The sequence below is a fragment of the Esox lucius genome, chromosome 25 (assembly GCF_011004845.1).
Source record: "Esox lucius isolate fEsoLuc1 chromosome 25, fEsoLuc1.pri, whole genome shotgun sequence".
Taxonomy (NCBI): domain Eukaryota; kingdom Metazoa; phylum Chordata; class Actinopteri; order Esociformes; family Esocidae; genus Esox; species Esox lucius.
Genome location: NC_047593.1, coordinates 16,611,784 through 16,627,920, shown reverse-complemented (window position 1 = coordinate 16,627,920; position 16,137 = coordinate 16,611,784). Strand labels below are relative to the sequence as shown.

Here is a 16,137-nt window from a genome sequence, read left to right as displayed (position 1 = left end):
CCTGCAGTCTAAAGGAATCCAATATTCCTGCAATTAACCCTGGCCTTGTATTAACTTGCAGAGGTGGTTTTTCACAGGGAGTCCACCTAACTGTCTCCCCAGGTGTCTTTCTTCATGACCGGTGAGGGAGCCGGTGCTCGGAGGAGGAAGCGTGCGGTTGGGACGTTTGACACCTACAAGGATCTGGCCCTGGCGTCTGGAGGTCAAGCTATTGGTGTCAGCAAGGCCAACTTGCCTCAGGCCACAGACATTATTGCTGACTCATCCACCTCTGCCCTGGTGAGTCAGTCGGCCATTTTGTTTTAGATCAGAAGCTGAAGATCATTCAAAACAACAACTAATTAATTATTTATTTAAAATGAAGCCTTAATATTAAAGTTATATTTTTTTATCTTTTTTTTTTTATCTAATTGTGTTTTGGGGACGTTTTATGTTAATGTATTGTTGAGTTTTTATTATTGCTGTAATTCATGGCTCAACTACAAAAGAGACATACTACAGGTCTCAGTTTGATTCACTGTGTATAGAAAAAAAAAACTAAAAATAAAGCTCTACTTATCATTTAATTACCATGGTACTGAAGCCCCACCCACCTCAAAATCAACCAATTGTTACAGTCATTTGGTTGTGATACTATTGGTTGCTCCACTGATTTTTTTCATTATACAATATAATAATGTAAACAAATAAACATTCTACCAGTATTCTGGATGACCTTTAGCAGACAATGTTACCCAGACTGACTAGCATGAGCAATTATATTAAAATACCATACCTCAGGACCTTTCCATTACTGGTTCCACACACAAACCACTGGCTTATCTGCCTCCCTGATTACAATCATGAATATTTAATATTATACCTTTGGAAAAAAGCAATGGTGAAAGTTGATATTAAGAGGAATCAGTTAAAAATGTAAAGTTGTTAACAAACACCAGGGTGGGTACTAGGAATAATCAACATATGTGGTTGCTTAGGGCCCCCACCAATAGGGGACCTCCAACAGATAGGACTGCCCCCGACCAATTGGGGAGAGGGGGGCCCCAGGTCAAATTTTGCTTGGGCCCCCAAAAGGCTAGAATCGGCATTGAGAAACATGCCTCAGTTTATTAAAAATGTTTAATAAGAAAAAACAAGATTTCTTTTTTTCCTTTTTCCCTCTATCTCATTAAATAATTGTTTATGTGCTATAAAACGTCCCAGTGTGTGATGGATTAATAAATGCAGATGTTACATTAATTAGAACTGCGGTTTTGGACCATTTATAGATCCCGCCGACCAATTAAATAATTGAACACTACAGTAATACAACACACCCAACCACATAAGCTCTTCTCAGTAATCTTTTCTCTCATCTTCTCTCTTTTCTTGTCTTCGATCTTACTTTCTCATTCTGTCTATTTCTCGTCTCCTCAGGTGACAGTGCTACAGCGAGCAAGGAACCCCGGCAAAGCTGAGAAGTTCTCCTTCCAGCTGGATGAGTCTCTGACCAACATCACCATCTACATCACTGGAAAAAGCCTCACCTTCACCCTCAAGAACCCGGCAGGTAAGGACGTCCAACCCCAAGACACTGATCCATGGTCTGTTCTCAGTTACAGGTTCTCCTCATGGAGTAGAATGAAGTTAGAAAGTGGAAATACAGAACACATATATTTCCAGCTGGGATATGGAGCTGAGGCTGGCTAGCTTTTAGAAATCACCCTCTGGTGAGAACTTGTGCTGTACCTTGTCAACCTGTGATTACCCTGATTCTCCCTCCTCAACTCAACTAGGCGTCACTCAGACAGAGACTGAGGCCAGCGGGAAACTGGGGACCGTCCAGAAAGTGGGAAACCTCTACCGGATACGCCTGGCCTCCAACAAACAGACAGGATTATGGGAAATCAACATGAACTCCAACCAGCCCTACACACTGAAGATCACGGGTGAGTTATGGCCGCCATCTAGTGGTGAATTACGGACATTCACGTCCCAGATGTCCATACGACCAGTCCACCAAGTGGCCTTGCACTTCTGTTTCTGAAACCTACTGGCAAAACCATGCAGAATGCACAAAACCATGATCAACGTTGGTTGTTTCCAGCCCATCCATGGCCGCAGGAAGATGTTCTGAGCAGGGGGTGTAATTGTGTGGTGGAATTGAACTTTGTGATAAATATGTATTTTTTTAGAAATGTATTTTGGGTTCACAGGTTTGGCAAAGTCGTATAGAGAGATAACCAGTCGTGTCTGTGTTCATGTGTCTGTCCCTCTAGGTCAGAGTACCATTGCCTTTATTTATGATTTTGTGGAATCTTTTGGAGGGCCTCATCCTGGATACGCCCCGATATCTGGACGTCCAGAATCAGGTAAAAACAACAACACTGTTAAAAAGATGTCTTTCTAGAAAGGACATTGAACCACGGGCCTACACAGCCAGACATTTATCCTCCAGTTCGCCCTTCCTTATTCCTCTCTCCTCCTCCTTCCAGGTGTTCCTGCAATTCTATTGGTGTCAGTGTTGGGCAAGAAGGGACCGGCCTCTTTCAAGATCTCCGATGTTGCCTTGGTAACAGTGTCAGGGTCAGAGGTTGTTGGTGGGATCCTGGAAGGCATGGGCAACGGCGACTTCCTTGTTACTGTAACCAAGGTCCCTGCGGGCGAGTTTGTGGTGCTGCTGAACGGGACCGACCTGGTTTCCTCCACTTTGTTCCAGAGACAGTCCACCACTCAGATGTCCGTTTCCAAAGTTACCATCAGGGTACGTGAAGATGACACACTTCCTGTTGACAGTCAAATACAACTTTAATGAATGAGTCAGGAAGTAGCCTTTATGGAATATTGGGACATGGTTAGATAATATACGATAGCAGAGAACAGTGTGACTGTTGCTTTTCGACAGCAACTCAAATGCCGAATTTCATCACTTCAATGCCAACACACATATTCTCTTAACTGTATAGAATTTAGCAAATCAAAAACAAAATTCCCAACATATTTTAATTCTGCTTGATTTAAATTCTTAACCATAAGACACAGGTTTTTGAAACCCCATCTGATTGGCTGCCACAGGAACAGGGCCCCAATCGCACCCAATAAAGCTCCGCCTCCTGAGCACAAAGATTTGTCAGTCACTGTTAATGGGCCAATAAATGAACGAGATGCAATCCTTTCTTTTCTGACCCTCCTCACAGGCCGTGGTGGACAGAACCATGGAGCCTGGTAAGGCCTTCACTCTTCCATTCTTTGTCATATCAGACAGCACAGGAGGAACTTACAAAATCAATGCCAGGAATGACAAAGACTTCACTATGAACTACCCCACCAGGTATGAATCATGTGAGGAATATTAAGAACCTAGCTGGCTTGATCCCAGAACTGTTTCATTCCGATGTCCTGTTGACCATAGGAGTTGGGAATTTACACATGAACAGATCTTGGACCAGATTATCTAGTCCAATTGTACCTGTTTATTTTCCACACTACATGAGTCAACATCAGAAAACATTGTTCTCTTCTGACTGAATTTGTTCACTCCAACATGTTGCTAAATGCTAACTTCAACAGCGTCATGGTGGGGACCGGAGGAAACGCCACCGCTAATCTGACCATCACAGCACCCGCCAACACTGAGTCAGGGACGGACATCACCCTGACCATCGAGGCCGTGGCCCCGGGATCTGTTGACTCCAACTACGTGGTCCTGCGCCTCTCTGTCGTCACCAAGGTAACAGTAGATTTAGAAAACATAAGTGTCTACAGATGCAGTATTTCATTTTAGTATATATTGAGCAGCATGGAAGTCATACTGCAGCTATAAAACATGATGTAATTCTCTTTCCTCTTTCTCTCTCGTTCTCTCTCTCACTCCAGGTGACAGATTTCACTCCTCCTCAGTGTGAGGTGGTCAACGTTTCCGCGGTTGACTGTCCGGCCGACCCAGTGTTCTGCAACGCCTCCTTCTGGCAGCTCTCTGCTAACCTGACCGACGGCGTCAACGGCACGGGCATCGCCACCCTCAAAAGCCGCCAGGGCGTTGGCAGCCTCACCCACACCGACCTGAAGCAGATGTTTGTCGCGGCGTATTTCAACGCCTCCTGCTGCTCTCGGACAGTGGAGCTGGTGGCGGTGGACAACGCCATGAACGTCGGGACGTGTTTGCATTCCCTGCCTTCCATAACCACCTCTGCCGCCCCTTCCACTGCCCCTTCTTCAGGCCCGCCCACCGCCCCTTCTTCAGGCCCGCCCACCGCCCCTTCCACCACCCCTTCTTCAGGCCCGCCCACCGCCCCTTCCACCACCCCTTCTTCAGGCCCGCCCACCGCCCCTTCCACCGCCCCTTCCACCGCCCCTTCCACCGCCCCTTCCTCCGCCCCTTCCACCACCCCTTCTTCAGGCCCGCCCTCCCTCACCCTCAGCCTTCCACTATGGTTCTGTCTCCTAGTTTCTGCCTTGCCAGTATACCATCCAGGGACCTACTGATCTGAGGGTAGCCCTTTCAATCTTCATGTATGATTTATGTACAGGCATCACAATATGTTTGCCTTATCATCTTTACCAATAAACCGCATCCCTCAGTTTGTGTTTGTTCCATGTCATTTTGCTAGAGTAATGAAAACTCAAAACCAAATGATGGTCAAATCCCTAAATATTCAAACCAATCAAAATTAAAACAATGAGAGTGTGTAAGATTTGAACATGTAGCCTTTCCAATGTTCTTGCATTTTAAAGAGATAATCGGGTTGCAGACATGATGTGACCGCTAGCGATCGACTAATTCAACGAAATTAACAGCTAAAAATGAACAGCTATAAATTAATCTATTAACGCGTCAAGGAAGGTCATAAAAAAAGTGTTGTGTTTTTATAATATACCTGTGGTGGACTGAGGAAGAACTCAGACTGCTGCGGGGGAAATCCTATACATTTATACTAAGTTTGTCTAAAAATGTGAAGGTGCCCACACATTTATTCTAAAAATGTATGTTTTAAGAGGGACAGAACTGGGAACCTTAAAAGAACATGCTATATTCCGTCTTTCACATACCAAAACAAACCTTACAGGGGTCAAAAGCATATCATTACGTTGAAGTTCATAAAATAAATTGCTAGTGAAATGTATAGTATAAATACCTTATAGTCAAAAGTTGACTATAGTTACGCCATGGTGGTGCGGAATGTAACCAACACAGCACTGTCACAGGCTGCTCTAATGCACAACAACATGGATAGCCTTGACACTGCCTTTAGCCGTGGTCCACAAAGCCCTCGGGGGCCTTGTCATTACAAACTGGTCTGGTTCTTAAACATGCGCCTGACTTCCCCTTTTGACAGACCTACAGCTGCCTAGAAGCCAAACAAACTGTCCTCTCAACAGCTTTTATTTGCACAAGCTCCCCGACTGCCTGGATAGGATTCCACATCCACAATTCACACTCCCTCTGCCTTACCACTCTAGTCCAGTAGTTCCCAACTCCGGTCCTCGAGTACCCCCAACAGCACACGTTGTTGTAGCCCTGGACAAGCACACCCAATTCAACTCAATGAGAGCCTTATAATTAGCTGACAAGTCGAATCAGCTGTGCTTGGCTTGGGCTACAATGAAAATGTGTACTGTTGGGGTTACTCAAGGACCTTATTTGGGAACCACTGCTCTAGTACATACTTACACCAGCAAGCTGAAATACAATTGGGTTGAGGATAACGTTCCGTGGAGAATCACAATAGTCAAAATAAAACATTCACTTTTATTCTCTCAAACAGAACCAGAGGTGACAGAACAATTCCTTTTCTTTTTACACACAATATTACAGTGTAGTTAGCAAATCTGACAGAACACCCCTCCTAATACATCAAGATCTGATATGGGAAACAAACAGGTGTTAGGTCCAACTTGTCCAGAAGCTGAGACAGTGCATCCTTCCAAGCGTATTCAATCGCTTCTAATAATTTATACAATTTGTCTGGCCTGAAAACTTATTAGACATTAAACAGGTTAAAACCTAAAATATACTTTAAGTTATCTTTAAGGGTCGAATCCATCGTCCCCCAAAAATGTATTCTATACATGACCCATTACCCCACTAAGGAGAAACAACTGATCAAAAGGAAATAAAAGACAATAAACATCTTAAATAGAAATATCATTAAAACAACACAAAAAAGCCGCTAGTTCAAAACTTGCAGAACATAAAAAAACATGAAGTGCAGCACACTCCAATTTAAATGTTAGGCTTCTAACTTTCCTAATAAATATAATTAACAAAAACTGGACAAATAGCCATAATGAGCTTTAAATAAAAACTCAACTGTTATTCAAAAAAATTGTTTTTACTTTTTTTAAACATGTTGCCTAACCTTTCCCTCACAGAACTACTCTTGTTAATCACAAAACACAACCCCAAATGTAACACAACAGGTCCTTCCCCATCCCAATGAGAATAGATTGGGATCCCCGCTTTCTTAAAAACTAACAGCAGGGCAGTGCAGATAGCACTATTCTCTCATATTAACCATGGTACAAAACTCTGTTCCAATATGGAGCACTACTGGGGACCAGGGTACATTGCCATGGGTTCTGGTTCAAATAAGTGCCATTTAAACGTACCTCCCACCCTCTTATCTGACTTTGTGTACATTCTTCAGGTGTTTCTTCAGATGACCAGTCTGCTTGAAGTGCTTGCCACATTCAGAGCAGGTGTAGGGTTTCTCTCCGGTGTGGACCAGTTTGTGTCTCTTCAGATTATTGTAATCCAGGAAGCCTTTGCCGCAGTACGCGCACCAGTGCCGCTTCTCCCCGTTGTGCCACCTGATATGAACGTTTAGCTCCACACGCCTTTTGAAACGCTTCACGCAGAGGGAGCAGGCGAACGGTTTCTCCCCTGTGTGAACGCGCAGGTGCGTCTCGAGGTCGCGCCGTATCACGAAGCGCTTGTCGCAGATCTGGCATACGAACGGGCGTATGCCGCTGTGGACCACCTGCTGGTGCTTGGTGAGGCCAAAGCGGTAGACGAAGGTCTTGCCGCACTGCGGACACTGGTGTCCCCGCTGGTCGACATGGACGCGGGCGTGGCGGTTGAGGCCCTTGAGGTCGGGGAAGTCCTTGCCACAGGTGGAGCAGGCAAACGGGCGCTCGCCTCTGTGTAGGGAGGCGTGGCTCAGTAAAGCGGCGGGACTGCTCAGGACGCGACCGCAGTCCGTGCACTGGTTCTTCACGCATTTACGCGGAGACTGCGGCGACTGGAATGGCCCCGGCGGAGTCCACACCGGTTGTGACTGGCGGCACCGCCACGCCTGCTGGATCAACGGGCTCTGCGGGGACATTTTGAAGCTGGTCCGTGGGCCCCCGGCGAACGGGATTGGCTGAGGCACGGTGGGGACCCGTGTCAAATTTAAAACCGCCGCGGTGGACAAACGAGGTCGTCCGCGCCGAGGGGTGGCCGAAGGGTCTTTTGCGGGGCGAGGGGTGGTGGACGGGTCCTTTAACATGTCGGGCTGTGGGTGGGTTGGGGTGGTGGGGGAGGTGCTGACGGTGGAGCCTATGGGTTGCCGCGGGCTGGTGCGACGCGGGCTGGAGGCGGAGGCGTGAGGACTGGAGCTGTGTGACCGGCGGCGCTGCGGGGCGGAAGCCAGGAACTGGGCCTGAGTGACCAGACCTCTGAGTTCTGACCGCAGGCCTCTCTGTGAGGCCTTGGTGACCTTTGACCTGCTCCTCTTTGCTTGGGCTAGAGCCAATCCTCGTTGAGCCTGCACCCACGTCATGCTTCTCTTCCTGGATTTGGACACGCCTCCTCCATCACCGATAGGTGACTGCCTGGCAACATCACCGTTAGCTCCTCCTTCCTCTTCCTCACTGACAGCTTGGTTGCTACTTCCTGGTCTACTGTAGTCGTCTTCGGTCATGGCCTCATGAGCGATGTCCTCTACACCGTGGTCATCACTAACGTGTGGCCCGCTGGACTTTTCTCCTCCGTTCTGCATCATCTTTGAGTAGTCATGATCGAGCGGTGAGGTTTCATCTTTTCTATGCTGCTTTGCAACGGCAGGAGTAGGCGTGCCGTCTCGGGGGCGGGGCCTCAAGCGGAGGCGGAGCCCGGTCAGGATAGCTTCGTGCCGTCTTTTCTTTTGGCTGCCGCCGCCCCCCACAACGACCTGCTTCTCATCAGCGGGGCTCGTCTCCGTGGCCACAGACCGGGTCACCACTGCTTCCGTAGCGACGGCGTGGCAGGGGGAGAGCCCCACCCCCTCGTCATCCTCACCAACCCCCAGCGGCGTGCGTACTAGGGGCGCCACGGACAACTGAGCCAAGAACTGTGTCTTAGAGATGTGACTAACAGCAGGGGGGGCGGCTCCAGTGGACGACCACATGAGGGCGCCCTCGGATGACGTCTCACACGCGACTTCCTGTGACTTCGCCCGCTGCGAGGTTGAGCGCACATGCTCCGTGACCCGGCTGGAATAGCCCGGCGGCGGCGGCGCTGCGGCCAAACCCGACGGATCCGACACCATTGGCGGTCGGGTCGGCGGGACGGCGGGAGTGATTGGCAGTACGTCTGCGTGTGACCGCGCTGGTGGCGGGCGAGGAGGCCGGGGCGGGCGAGGGGGTACGCGGACCGGCCGAGGGTCTTGAAGAGGGGCGGCGGCGGCTAACCCAGGGGGGACAGATGATGAGCACCCTGGTGCCGTGGACCGGTCTGCTACAGCAGGCCGCGGTGCGGCGCTCATTCGGGCCGTCGCCGATGTGGACTGACTGGCGAGCGGGTCGCGGTGACCGGCTGGCGACGGCGGAGACGGTGTGGCGTGTCCCACCGCCGGAACCGCCAGCAACCGCTGTCCCGCTCCACCGGCCTGGTTCCGGCCACAGCCGCCACCTGTCGTCTCTCTGGGCCGGGTCGGGCTGTTGGACTGGCGGGCCTCCGGGCTATCCCGATGGGCCTGCAGCGTCGCCATCGCCGGGTCAAGCCAGGCGCCGGGGGGCTTGTCCTGGGTGTGGCAGTCGACCCGGGCACCGGCGGCTCGAGGAGGGACCAGAGCTGCTACGGGATGGAGATGGAGAGTGTCGGGGAAATGCGGACAGTGGAAGGCGGACATCGGAATAGAAAAGCCATGATTATTTTATTACCTCACCCAGCTAAGTTGTAATAAAAAGTGAAAAGGTCTCCCTGGCTCCTACCTCGGCTTGATAACTCCCTGAGAGGCTGTCTACGGACCAGGGTCGGAGGTTCTCCTCCCTCCTGCTTTAGCAGTATGTACCCCGGGGAGTACTCGTCGGAGCAGTCCGCCTCCTGGTAGGACACAGTGAGAGGGGTGATCAACTGGCTGACGGGGTCAACAAAAACCTAGCCTCTAAGTTCAAATTAAAATCATGCATTAGTATGCACAGGGTATCCCCCTCCCTCTCAGGTGAATAACAGGTTGGTATGTCACAGCGGATGACAACAATACAAACATATCCGAAAAGTCTGCATTACCCAGTCAACCTCCTGTTTAATGAGTATGAAGGCCATCTGTGAGTTCCCGTCCACCGTGCCCTGGTCCGCCACACGCAGGTGCTGCTCCACATCCAGGGGCAAAGCCTGGGCAGTAAGGACTGGAAATACACACGAGATCAAGAGACAGACATCGTTCAGGGCTTGAGATATATAAGCAAGCCAAGACAACGTTATGTTAAAATAACCTTTATAAAATACATTTGATTGACTGACTGACTAATGTTGAGATGACAGAAACACATTCTGTTTTGCAACATTCTCTAGCGCATTTCAAGATTTCTCATCAGTCATTTATGAAGGCGTTATACGGTACTTGCCCGATTGGAACAAAATACACAATTGTGTATCACAGTCTTAAATTTGCCAAAATAAGGACTACACATGTCTAATTTCACAACTGGAAGCACATTTTGGACAAATATTGTTAGCTTTGTAACTTTATACTAATCAAACCTCAGCTGGCTAATAGCTGCCGTGATGTAACTACGATCATCATGATTATGGGTAGGTCATTGATCGTCGCGCCTGTGTTCAACTCACCACACTGAACGCCAATGTTACGTGTGGTTGTCTGACTCGATCCGGGTTCAGCAGTTTGGCTTTCACTTTCACCGGTCGATTTCTTCTCATTTTCAAGAGAACGAAGCTTCGATTTTAGATCATCATTCTCTTCTTTTATTCGAGATATTTCGGCTCGCAGTTCCTCAATGGTTGTTTCGAAAAGTTTCGTTGTCTCTGTTACTGCAGTCTTCAGTACAGTCTCCATAACCGAGGCAAACTGGGTTTGAAAACCTTCTTTTAACATGTTGTCGGCGGCCATCTTCAAAATAGACGGCCCTAGAAAAATAAAATTGATATTTATTTCCCAATATATTGTAGAGACTTGATCAGAATAAATGGCCTGTCGGTGACAAGGCTTCTTCCAGTATGGTCTCGGCGCATGCACAGTGCTTTGTGTGACGCACTGAACAGTAGTGGGCGGGATAACTCGCTTCCGGGTTGATTTGCTTAAAAGAAATAAGACGGCTATAATTACAGAGGCAGTATCATATTGAAAATCTGCATAATAAATAATGGAATTTACTGTATCCGAGTTTCCTAAGTTTGTTGTTTGAGATTGATTCGAACAGAAATACTGAAGTTTGACTTGAATTCGTATTACTCTAGAAAGGTACGCTTCAATGTAGATTGTCCAACTACTCCATCCGTTGATGTGTTTCCGGAAGTTACCAAAAAAATTGGACTTGCTAGCTAGACACTGAGACAACTAAACAGTACCATAGGTTGGTGTATTGCTTTCTCTTAATACCTATAACTAATATATTCGAATAGCTTCTTACAAAAACTGCTACATATTTTGAAATTCTATATTTTTATACTTCCAAAGGTAGCTAGCTTTGCTAGCGTTAGATCACTAGCCTTTTACTAGACTCGATTACAACACGGATTCGATTGAACAAAGGTAGCTAGCCAGCTAAACGTAACGAACTCTAGCCGTAGCTAGCTAGCTACACATACACAGTTTGCCATGATGTCCGAAGCCATCGTAACGTTCCAGTCTCAGCTTTCCGGAGTAATGGAGACGGTGTTCAAGGCTGCCATGTACGAAATCACCAGGTTAGTGGAGGATAGCTTCTTGAAGGAGGTGTCTCGGAGCCGGGAGCAGGTCGAGTCACTGAAGAAGCGGCTGCAGTGTTCGGAGAACCGGAGCAGGGAGAAGGACAGAGATGGAAGCCGGAGGGGGAGGTGTGCGGACTGTGGGAGAGCTGAGGAAAGAAGCTCTGGAGCATCTCAGACAGGTGACAAGGATACCTCACTATGTGGAGCTACTCTGCATGTGAACCGTGCATACCTTAGTGATCACTGCTTTGTGATTACTGACCATTCCGTTGGTCCTCTTTATGTACATCTACTTAATGTTGAATGTACAATGGAAATTATTTTTGACAGGGATATTCAACTTTTACCCTGTGTGGTCCAGAGCCTTCAAAATTGTTCTCTTCTGTCTCTTTGAGGGTTGAGTTAGAGAGGTTTATATTACGCGCTGGCTATCCATTGTCAGGTGTAGACATTTTTCATGTATTTTAAACTGTCAAATATCAGTTAATTGCAGGAGAGAAGTTACTTCCTTCTCTTAATCTGCGCTGATGTGAGTCCACCCCTGGCATATTTCCAGTGTTGCTCTTGCCTTTCTTTTCACTTAAAAATGACATTTCTTTGTTTACCTGTGGCCAGGTGCTGAGAGAGGGCTTGGCCTGAAACAAGAGAAAGTGCCGGGGGAGGAGTGGAGCAGCTGTGGAAGTGTGGCAGGGGAATCGGCATTCCACGATCTGGAGGACACAGAGGCAGCCAGTCCGAGGAGGATCTCTGAGGTCAGTTGGGTTCTCATGTTCCCTCTCCAACATGGCCTCACATGGAATTGTTGTCATTGTTGCAATAATACCACATTTTCTTTTTGTGCATTTTTATTTTGCCCGGTGGTAGCTAACCCTGGACACAAAATATGTTCCCAATTTCTGGCGTAATACATTTTCACAGACACAGTAGTTGAAACATTTTCACTGTGAAACGGTTGGTACAGCAGGACTACTCACGTCAGACCTGTTGATATGTGACGTTAGTCAAAGGGAAACCGTCGATGGAAATGTGGTCACTGGTAGACACGTTCAATTCTCCCCTTCTGCCTGCCTCAGTCCACAGAGATCGGAGGTCAGAAGATGGACAACCTGCTGAAAGAAGAGGCCCTCCACAACGCTGAGCTACGGGAGAGATGGGGAGTCTGCCTGGATGGTGAGTTTGGGAGTTAACCACAAACGGCCAAGACAGTAGGTTGTCTTTGCGAGACTTAGCGAAGTACCTTATTGTCTGCTGTGCCATTTGCGTTGTGATGGCAATTCCATCGATCAGAACTCTTTAAATACGGAAGTATTTACAGTTCCTTAATTATTATTTGCAAAAAAGAGAGAAGCGTCAAACGCTTACAAACATAATCATCCAAGGAGTCTCTACCGTAAGACATGAACATTCCGTATTTATTACAATTAAAAGGGGTGTGGTAAGTTGTTGCCCATCTGTCTTGTGTAACATTTACCCAAAGGGCGGGCTGTCCCCCCCGCCTTATCCTTCTTAACTCCTGAGGAGACACAATGTCTGGACAATCAACCGAGACACTAAATTGTTATACAGATTTCCGAGTAACCCTCTAATCCGCTGGTGCCAGTCAAGGATGTCTCTTAGTCAAACACCAGACCCCTCTCGACATCTTTAACTAGTAACTCATTCATACATAGGACGACCAAGAATACATCAGTTCAAGAATTTCCTCAACAGCGTGTATTCACTATTACACATAGAAAACCTTTTTTTTTTGTATGTATACATATGTCATTACAATAGTTGCTATATGTTTCCAATTACCTGACTACTAATGTCCCTGTCTCATTTATTCCTAAGGAGCTGAAAGTTCGGACGTCTCGGGGCCCAGCAAGAGTTTCAGTGAGCAGGAGCTACAGCAGTGCCAGGACGACTGGGGTTCCAGCCTGGACCAGGGACCCGAACCACCCGGCCCGGAGTGCGACCCAGGGGACCCCAGTGACCCCCTCTACCGGGCCCGCTACAATATAGATGAGCAGGGCAGCAGCTTTGAGAAGTCTGGTTTCAGCGGTGGTGGTAGTGGCAGCCATCTTCTAGACATGGAAGGGCTGGATGGACTTCCCGGTTCTCCGTCTCACCTGGGCGGGTTAAGCTTCGGACCCGGTGGTCATTTCCAGGTGGACCTGGGGGCGTCCGATGGGGGAGACCATCAGCTCCGCTCCCACATGCCTGGCCCACATCGGAACCGCAGGGAGCAAATGGGCTCACCTTCGCAGTCCCCCCACACGGATGTGGGAGACCTGAACTGCCTGCTGATCAACGAGGACGGGTATCTACAGGACTCGAGTGCCTTGTACCCCGACCATGGCGTGACCGCGCCGGGTGGCAGAGCCAATCGCCGGGGGCTAACCTCGGATCACAACAACGCAGAGGGCCCGTACCCCTACGGCCCCTCGCTGACCCTCGGCGGTCGTTTACAGGAGCAGGCGGGAGAAGGCGCCGGGAGGCGTCACGCCTGCAGTCAGTGCCCCATGACCTTCCCGGACTCCGGTTCCCTCAAGGCCCACAAGCAGTCTCACAGAAGCGCGAGGGGGTCGGGTGCGGGGTCGGGTCCTCCCTACTCCTGCAACCAGTGCGGCAAGACCTTCACACAGGCCTGTAACCTGAAGGTCCACCAGCGGGTTCACCAGGCTGAGGGCCTCCACCTCTGCAGCCACTGCGGCAAGGGTTTTGCCTCCTTCTCCGACCTGAAGAGGCACAAGTGCAGCCAGACGACGGACAAGCCATACTGCTGCTCTCTGTGCGGCAATAAGTTCAGCCGGCTCTGGAACCTCAAGCTACACCGGCGCATCCACACGCAGGAGAAGCCCCACCGCTGCACCATGTGCGAGAAGAGCTTCACACGGGCGGACATTCTGAAAGTGCACCAGCGCACCCACACCGGGGAGAGACCGTACTGCTGCGCCGTGTGCGGACTCAGCTTTAAACGGCTGGATCATCTAAAGTCGCACCAGCGCAAGCACAGGCCGGATCTCCTGAACTGATTCTGGTTTTTATTTTTTGGGTTTTATTTTTATCATCAACATTTTCTTTTGTGATCAATTGTTTTAATCAGAACACTGAAAATATAAACTTTTGGGAATCTAACAAGTGCGTATAATACAAATTTACCCAATATGGATTCTCTATTGTCTGACCTAGTGTGGGAGTTTGATTCTGCTGTACTGTGCCAGGCTAAGTTCACTGATGTGAACAGGCAGAAGCTGTGAGAGATGAGTGCCCTTCTCAAATGGGTTTTCCGGTTCCAAATGCAATCATAGCCAACCAGGTTCCCTCAGGGCAGACATGGGGCATAAATCGAATCTCCTTTTGAACCTGGCTCACTCTCAGGTGAGACTTGGGTATCACCTTTAACAGAAAAGTTGTCTCAAACGAAAATGTGGTGGTGGTTAAGGACATGGAGGAATCTGTTTTCATGTGCAAAACTGGCATCTTTTGATAAAAATACATGTAGAAAAATACATGACAGAGAATACAATTCCATTTACAGCAGTTACCTGGAGCAATTAGCCAGACTTCGCCATGACCAGGCAGGGGATTTGATCTAGCAAATGTTCAGTTGCTGGTAAGGTGCTCTAACCGCTTGGCTTTCTGCTGTCCTGACTTGGAGAATTAGAACATGTTTCATGATGCATTTTACTGCCTTGCTTATGTCACAGAGAAACCCCTGATTACTGTTCTAATCCAAACAAGTTCCCCTCCCCTTGACCACTTTTTCAAATTCACGTCCAAGACTGTAGGCCAGCAAGCCAAATCAAACTCCCCCACTGATCATGCCAACCTTAATGGACGACTCAGTCTTGAATTCTTCTGCTGCATCAGTCGCTCCAGAAGAGACTAGTGGGCATGGCTTTTTGACAGAATGAATTGGATGTGAAGTCACAACGTATCAAACCTTACAATAACTTTGCGGTGTGGGAAAGAGCATCTGAAGTTTTTTTTTCCGACTGCTAATTATTGGTCTCATCCCTGATCTCCAACCTCTCCCACATGGTGACCCCTGACATCACCTACTTACTGAATGACCTCAGTAACAGCAATTCCATCAGTTAAACAAAACATAATTTATGAAAAGCAATCTGTTATGTTTTTTTAAAGTAGAATTTTACAACCATGTTCACCTTTTGGGGGTTATAGTGTAGCAACTTGTTTGCCTTTGGTCTTTCGATGTTGTGCCACAAGTTCAAAGCACTTGAAAGCTTGTAACTGGTATTTACGACTTTTCCCGCCTTTCAACCTAAAGCCCAGAATGACATTTCAACCTTAACTAATTGTGCAGTTATCACGCTTGTACACGGATTGTGTTAAAAAAAATAATGTTAATAGATTGCTTTTAATAAATACATTTTATGGCATTTAACTGTTGTAAATGTGTCAGAGGTCTGCATGTGGGAAATGATGAAGCCAGACAGTGTCCAATATCCCAACAGTTCCCTGTCCTCTGGCAAAGATTCTACTTCCCACTTAATGCACCATTATTTTAGTATTTCCTGTTCATCAAGCAAAAGCTTGGCTTTTTCCTCACCAGTCACTCCTTAATCATACTTAAACCATATGTTTTCTTCTTGTAATTTGATTTCATGGCTTTAAATGATTTGTCTTTTTTGTACATTAAAGGCCCAGTGTCAAAGATTGACATTACTGTGTTCATATATATTCAGTAAACTTCAAAATATTTGGACAGTGACTCATTTCTGTTTTTCTGGCTCTGTTTTCCAGCGCTTTGGATTCAAAATGCTTCAGCGATTATAGGGTTAACGTGTAGTCTGTGATCTTTAATTTGAGGGTGTTTTCATCCGTATGGCTAAACACTGTTGTCTTGCGCTATGGGTCTCAGTCTGACAACGGTGGTGCATCGGGTTCAGTCATTTTCTTTTACTGACTGAAATCTCTATCATACTGCTTTGACTGTCCTGCGATGGTAAACGTTGCTAAGGCATTTCGACGGTGCTCATGGCTGCACTGCGCTACTGCGTTTTTTATTTGTTTAGTTAGCAAACAGGCCAGGTCGT

General features: G+C 47.8%; 3 protein-coding genes across 5 annotated transcripts in view; 2 read left to right on the top strand and 1 right to left on the bottom strand.

The window, feature by feature from the left end:
* LOC117594093 (von Willebrand factor A domain-containing protein 7-like) overlaps positions 1–4,464 on the top strand; it is a 56,400-nt gene extending 51,936 nt beyond the window's left edge. The window contains exons 15-18 of the mRNA XM_034290921.1: positions 2,475–2,743; positions 3,177–3,310; positions 3,550–3,709; positions 3,856–4,464. Of these exons, the coding sequence (XP_034146812.1) occupies positions 2,475–2,743; positions 3,177–3,310; positions 3,550–3,709; positions 3,856–4,464 (1,172 nt within the window). The remainder of the gene's footprint in view (positions 1–2,474; positions 2,744–3,176; positions 3,311–3,549; positions 3,710–3,855) is intronic.
* A 1,244-nt stretch (positions 4,465–5,708) lies between these two features.
* On the bottom strand, positions 5,709–12,082 carry LOC105020898. Of its 3 annotated transcripts, XM_020043836.2 has the most exons (5): positions 12,067–12,082; positions 10,013–10,309; positions 9,452–9,570; positions 9,154–9,265; positions 5,709–9,016 (listed from the first exon to the last, which is right to left on the bottom strand). In XM_020043836.2, the coding sequence occupies exons 2-5, from the start codon at positions 10,290–10,292 to the stop codon at positions 6,600–6,602; spliced, it is 2,928 nt and encodes a 975-aa protein (XP_019899395.2). In that variant the 5' UTR covers positions 10,293–10,309; positions 12,067–12,082; the 3' UTR covers positions 5,709–6,599. The 3 variants fall into 3 exon arrangements, with proteins under 3 accessions (XP_019899395.2, XP_019899396.2, XP_034146849.1); XM_020043837.3 differs by lacking the exon at positions 12,067–12,082 and having other exon boundaries at positions 5,709–9,013; positions 10,013–10,406; XM_034290958.1 differs by lacking the exon at positions 12,067–12,082 and having other exon boundaries at positions 10,013–10,405.
* On the top strand, positions 10,537–15,809 carry si:ch73-109d9.2 (C2H2-type zinc finger protein). The gene is made up of 4 exons (XM_010888239.4): positions 10,537–11,271; positions 11,708–11,844; positions 12,166–12,262; positions 12,926–15,809. The coding sequence occupies exons 1-4, from the start codon at positions 11,001–11,003 to the stop codon at positions 14,107–14,109; spliced, it is 1,689 nt and encodes a 562-aa protein (XP_010886541.2). The 5' UTR covers positions 10,537–11,000; the 3' UTR covers positions 14,110–15,809.
* Positions 15,810–16,137: the final 328 nt, after the last annotated feature.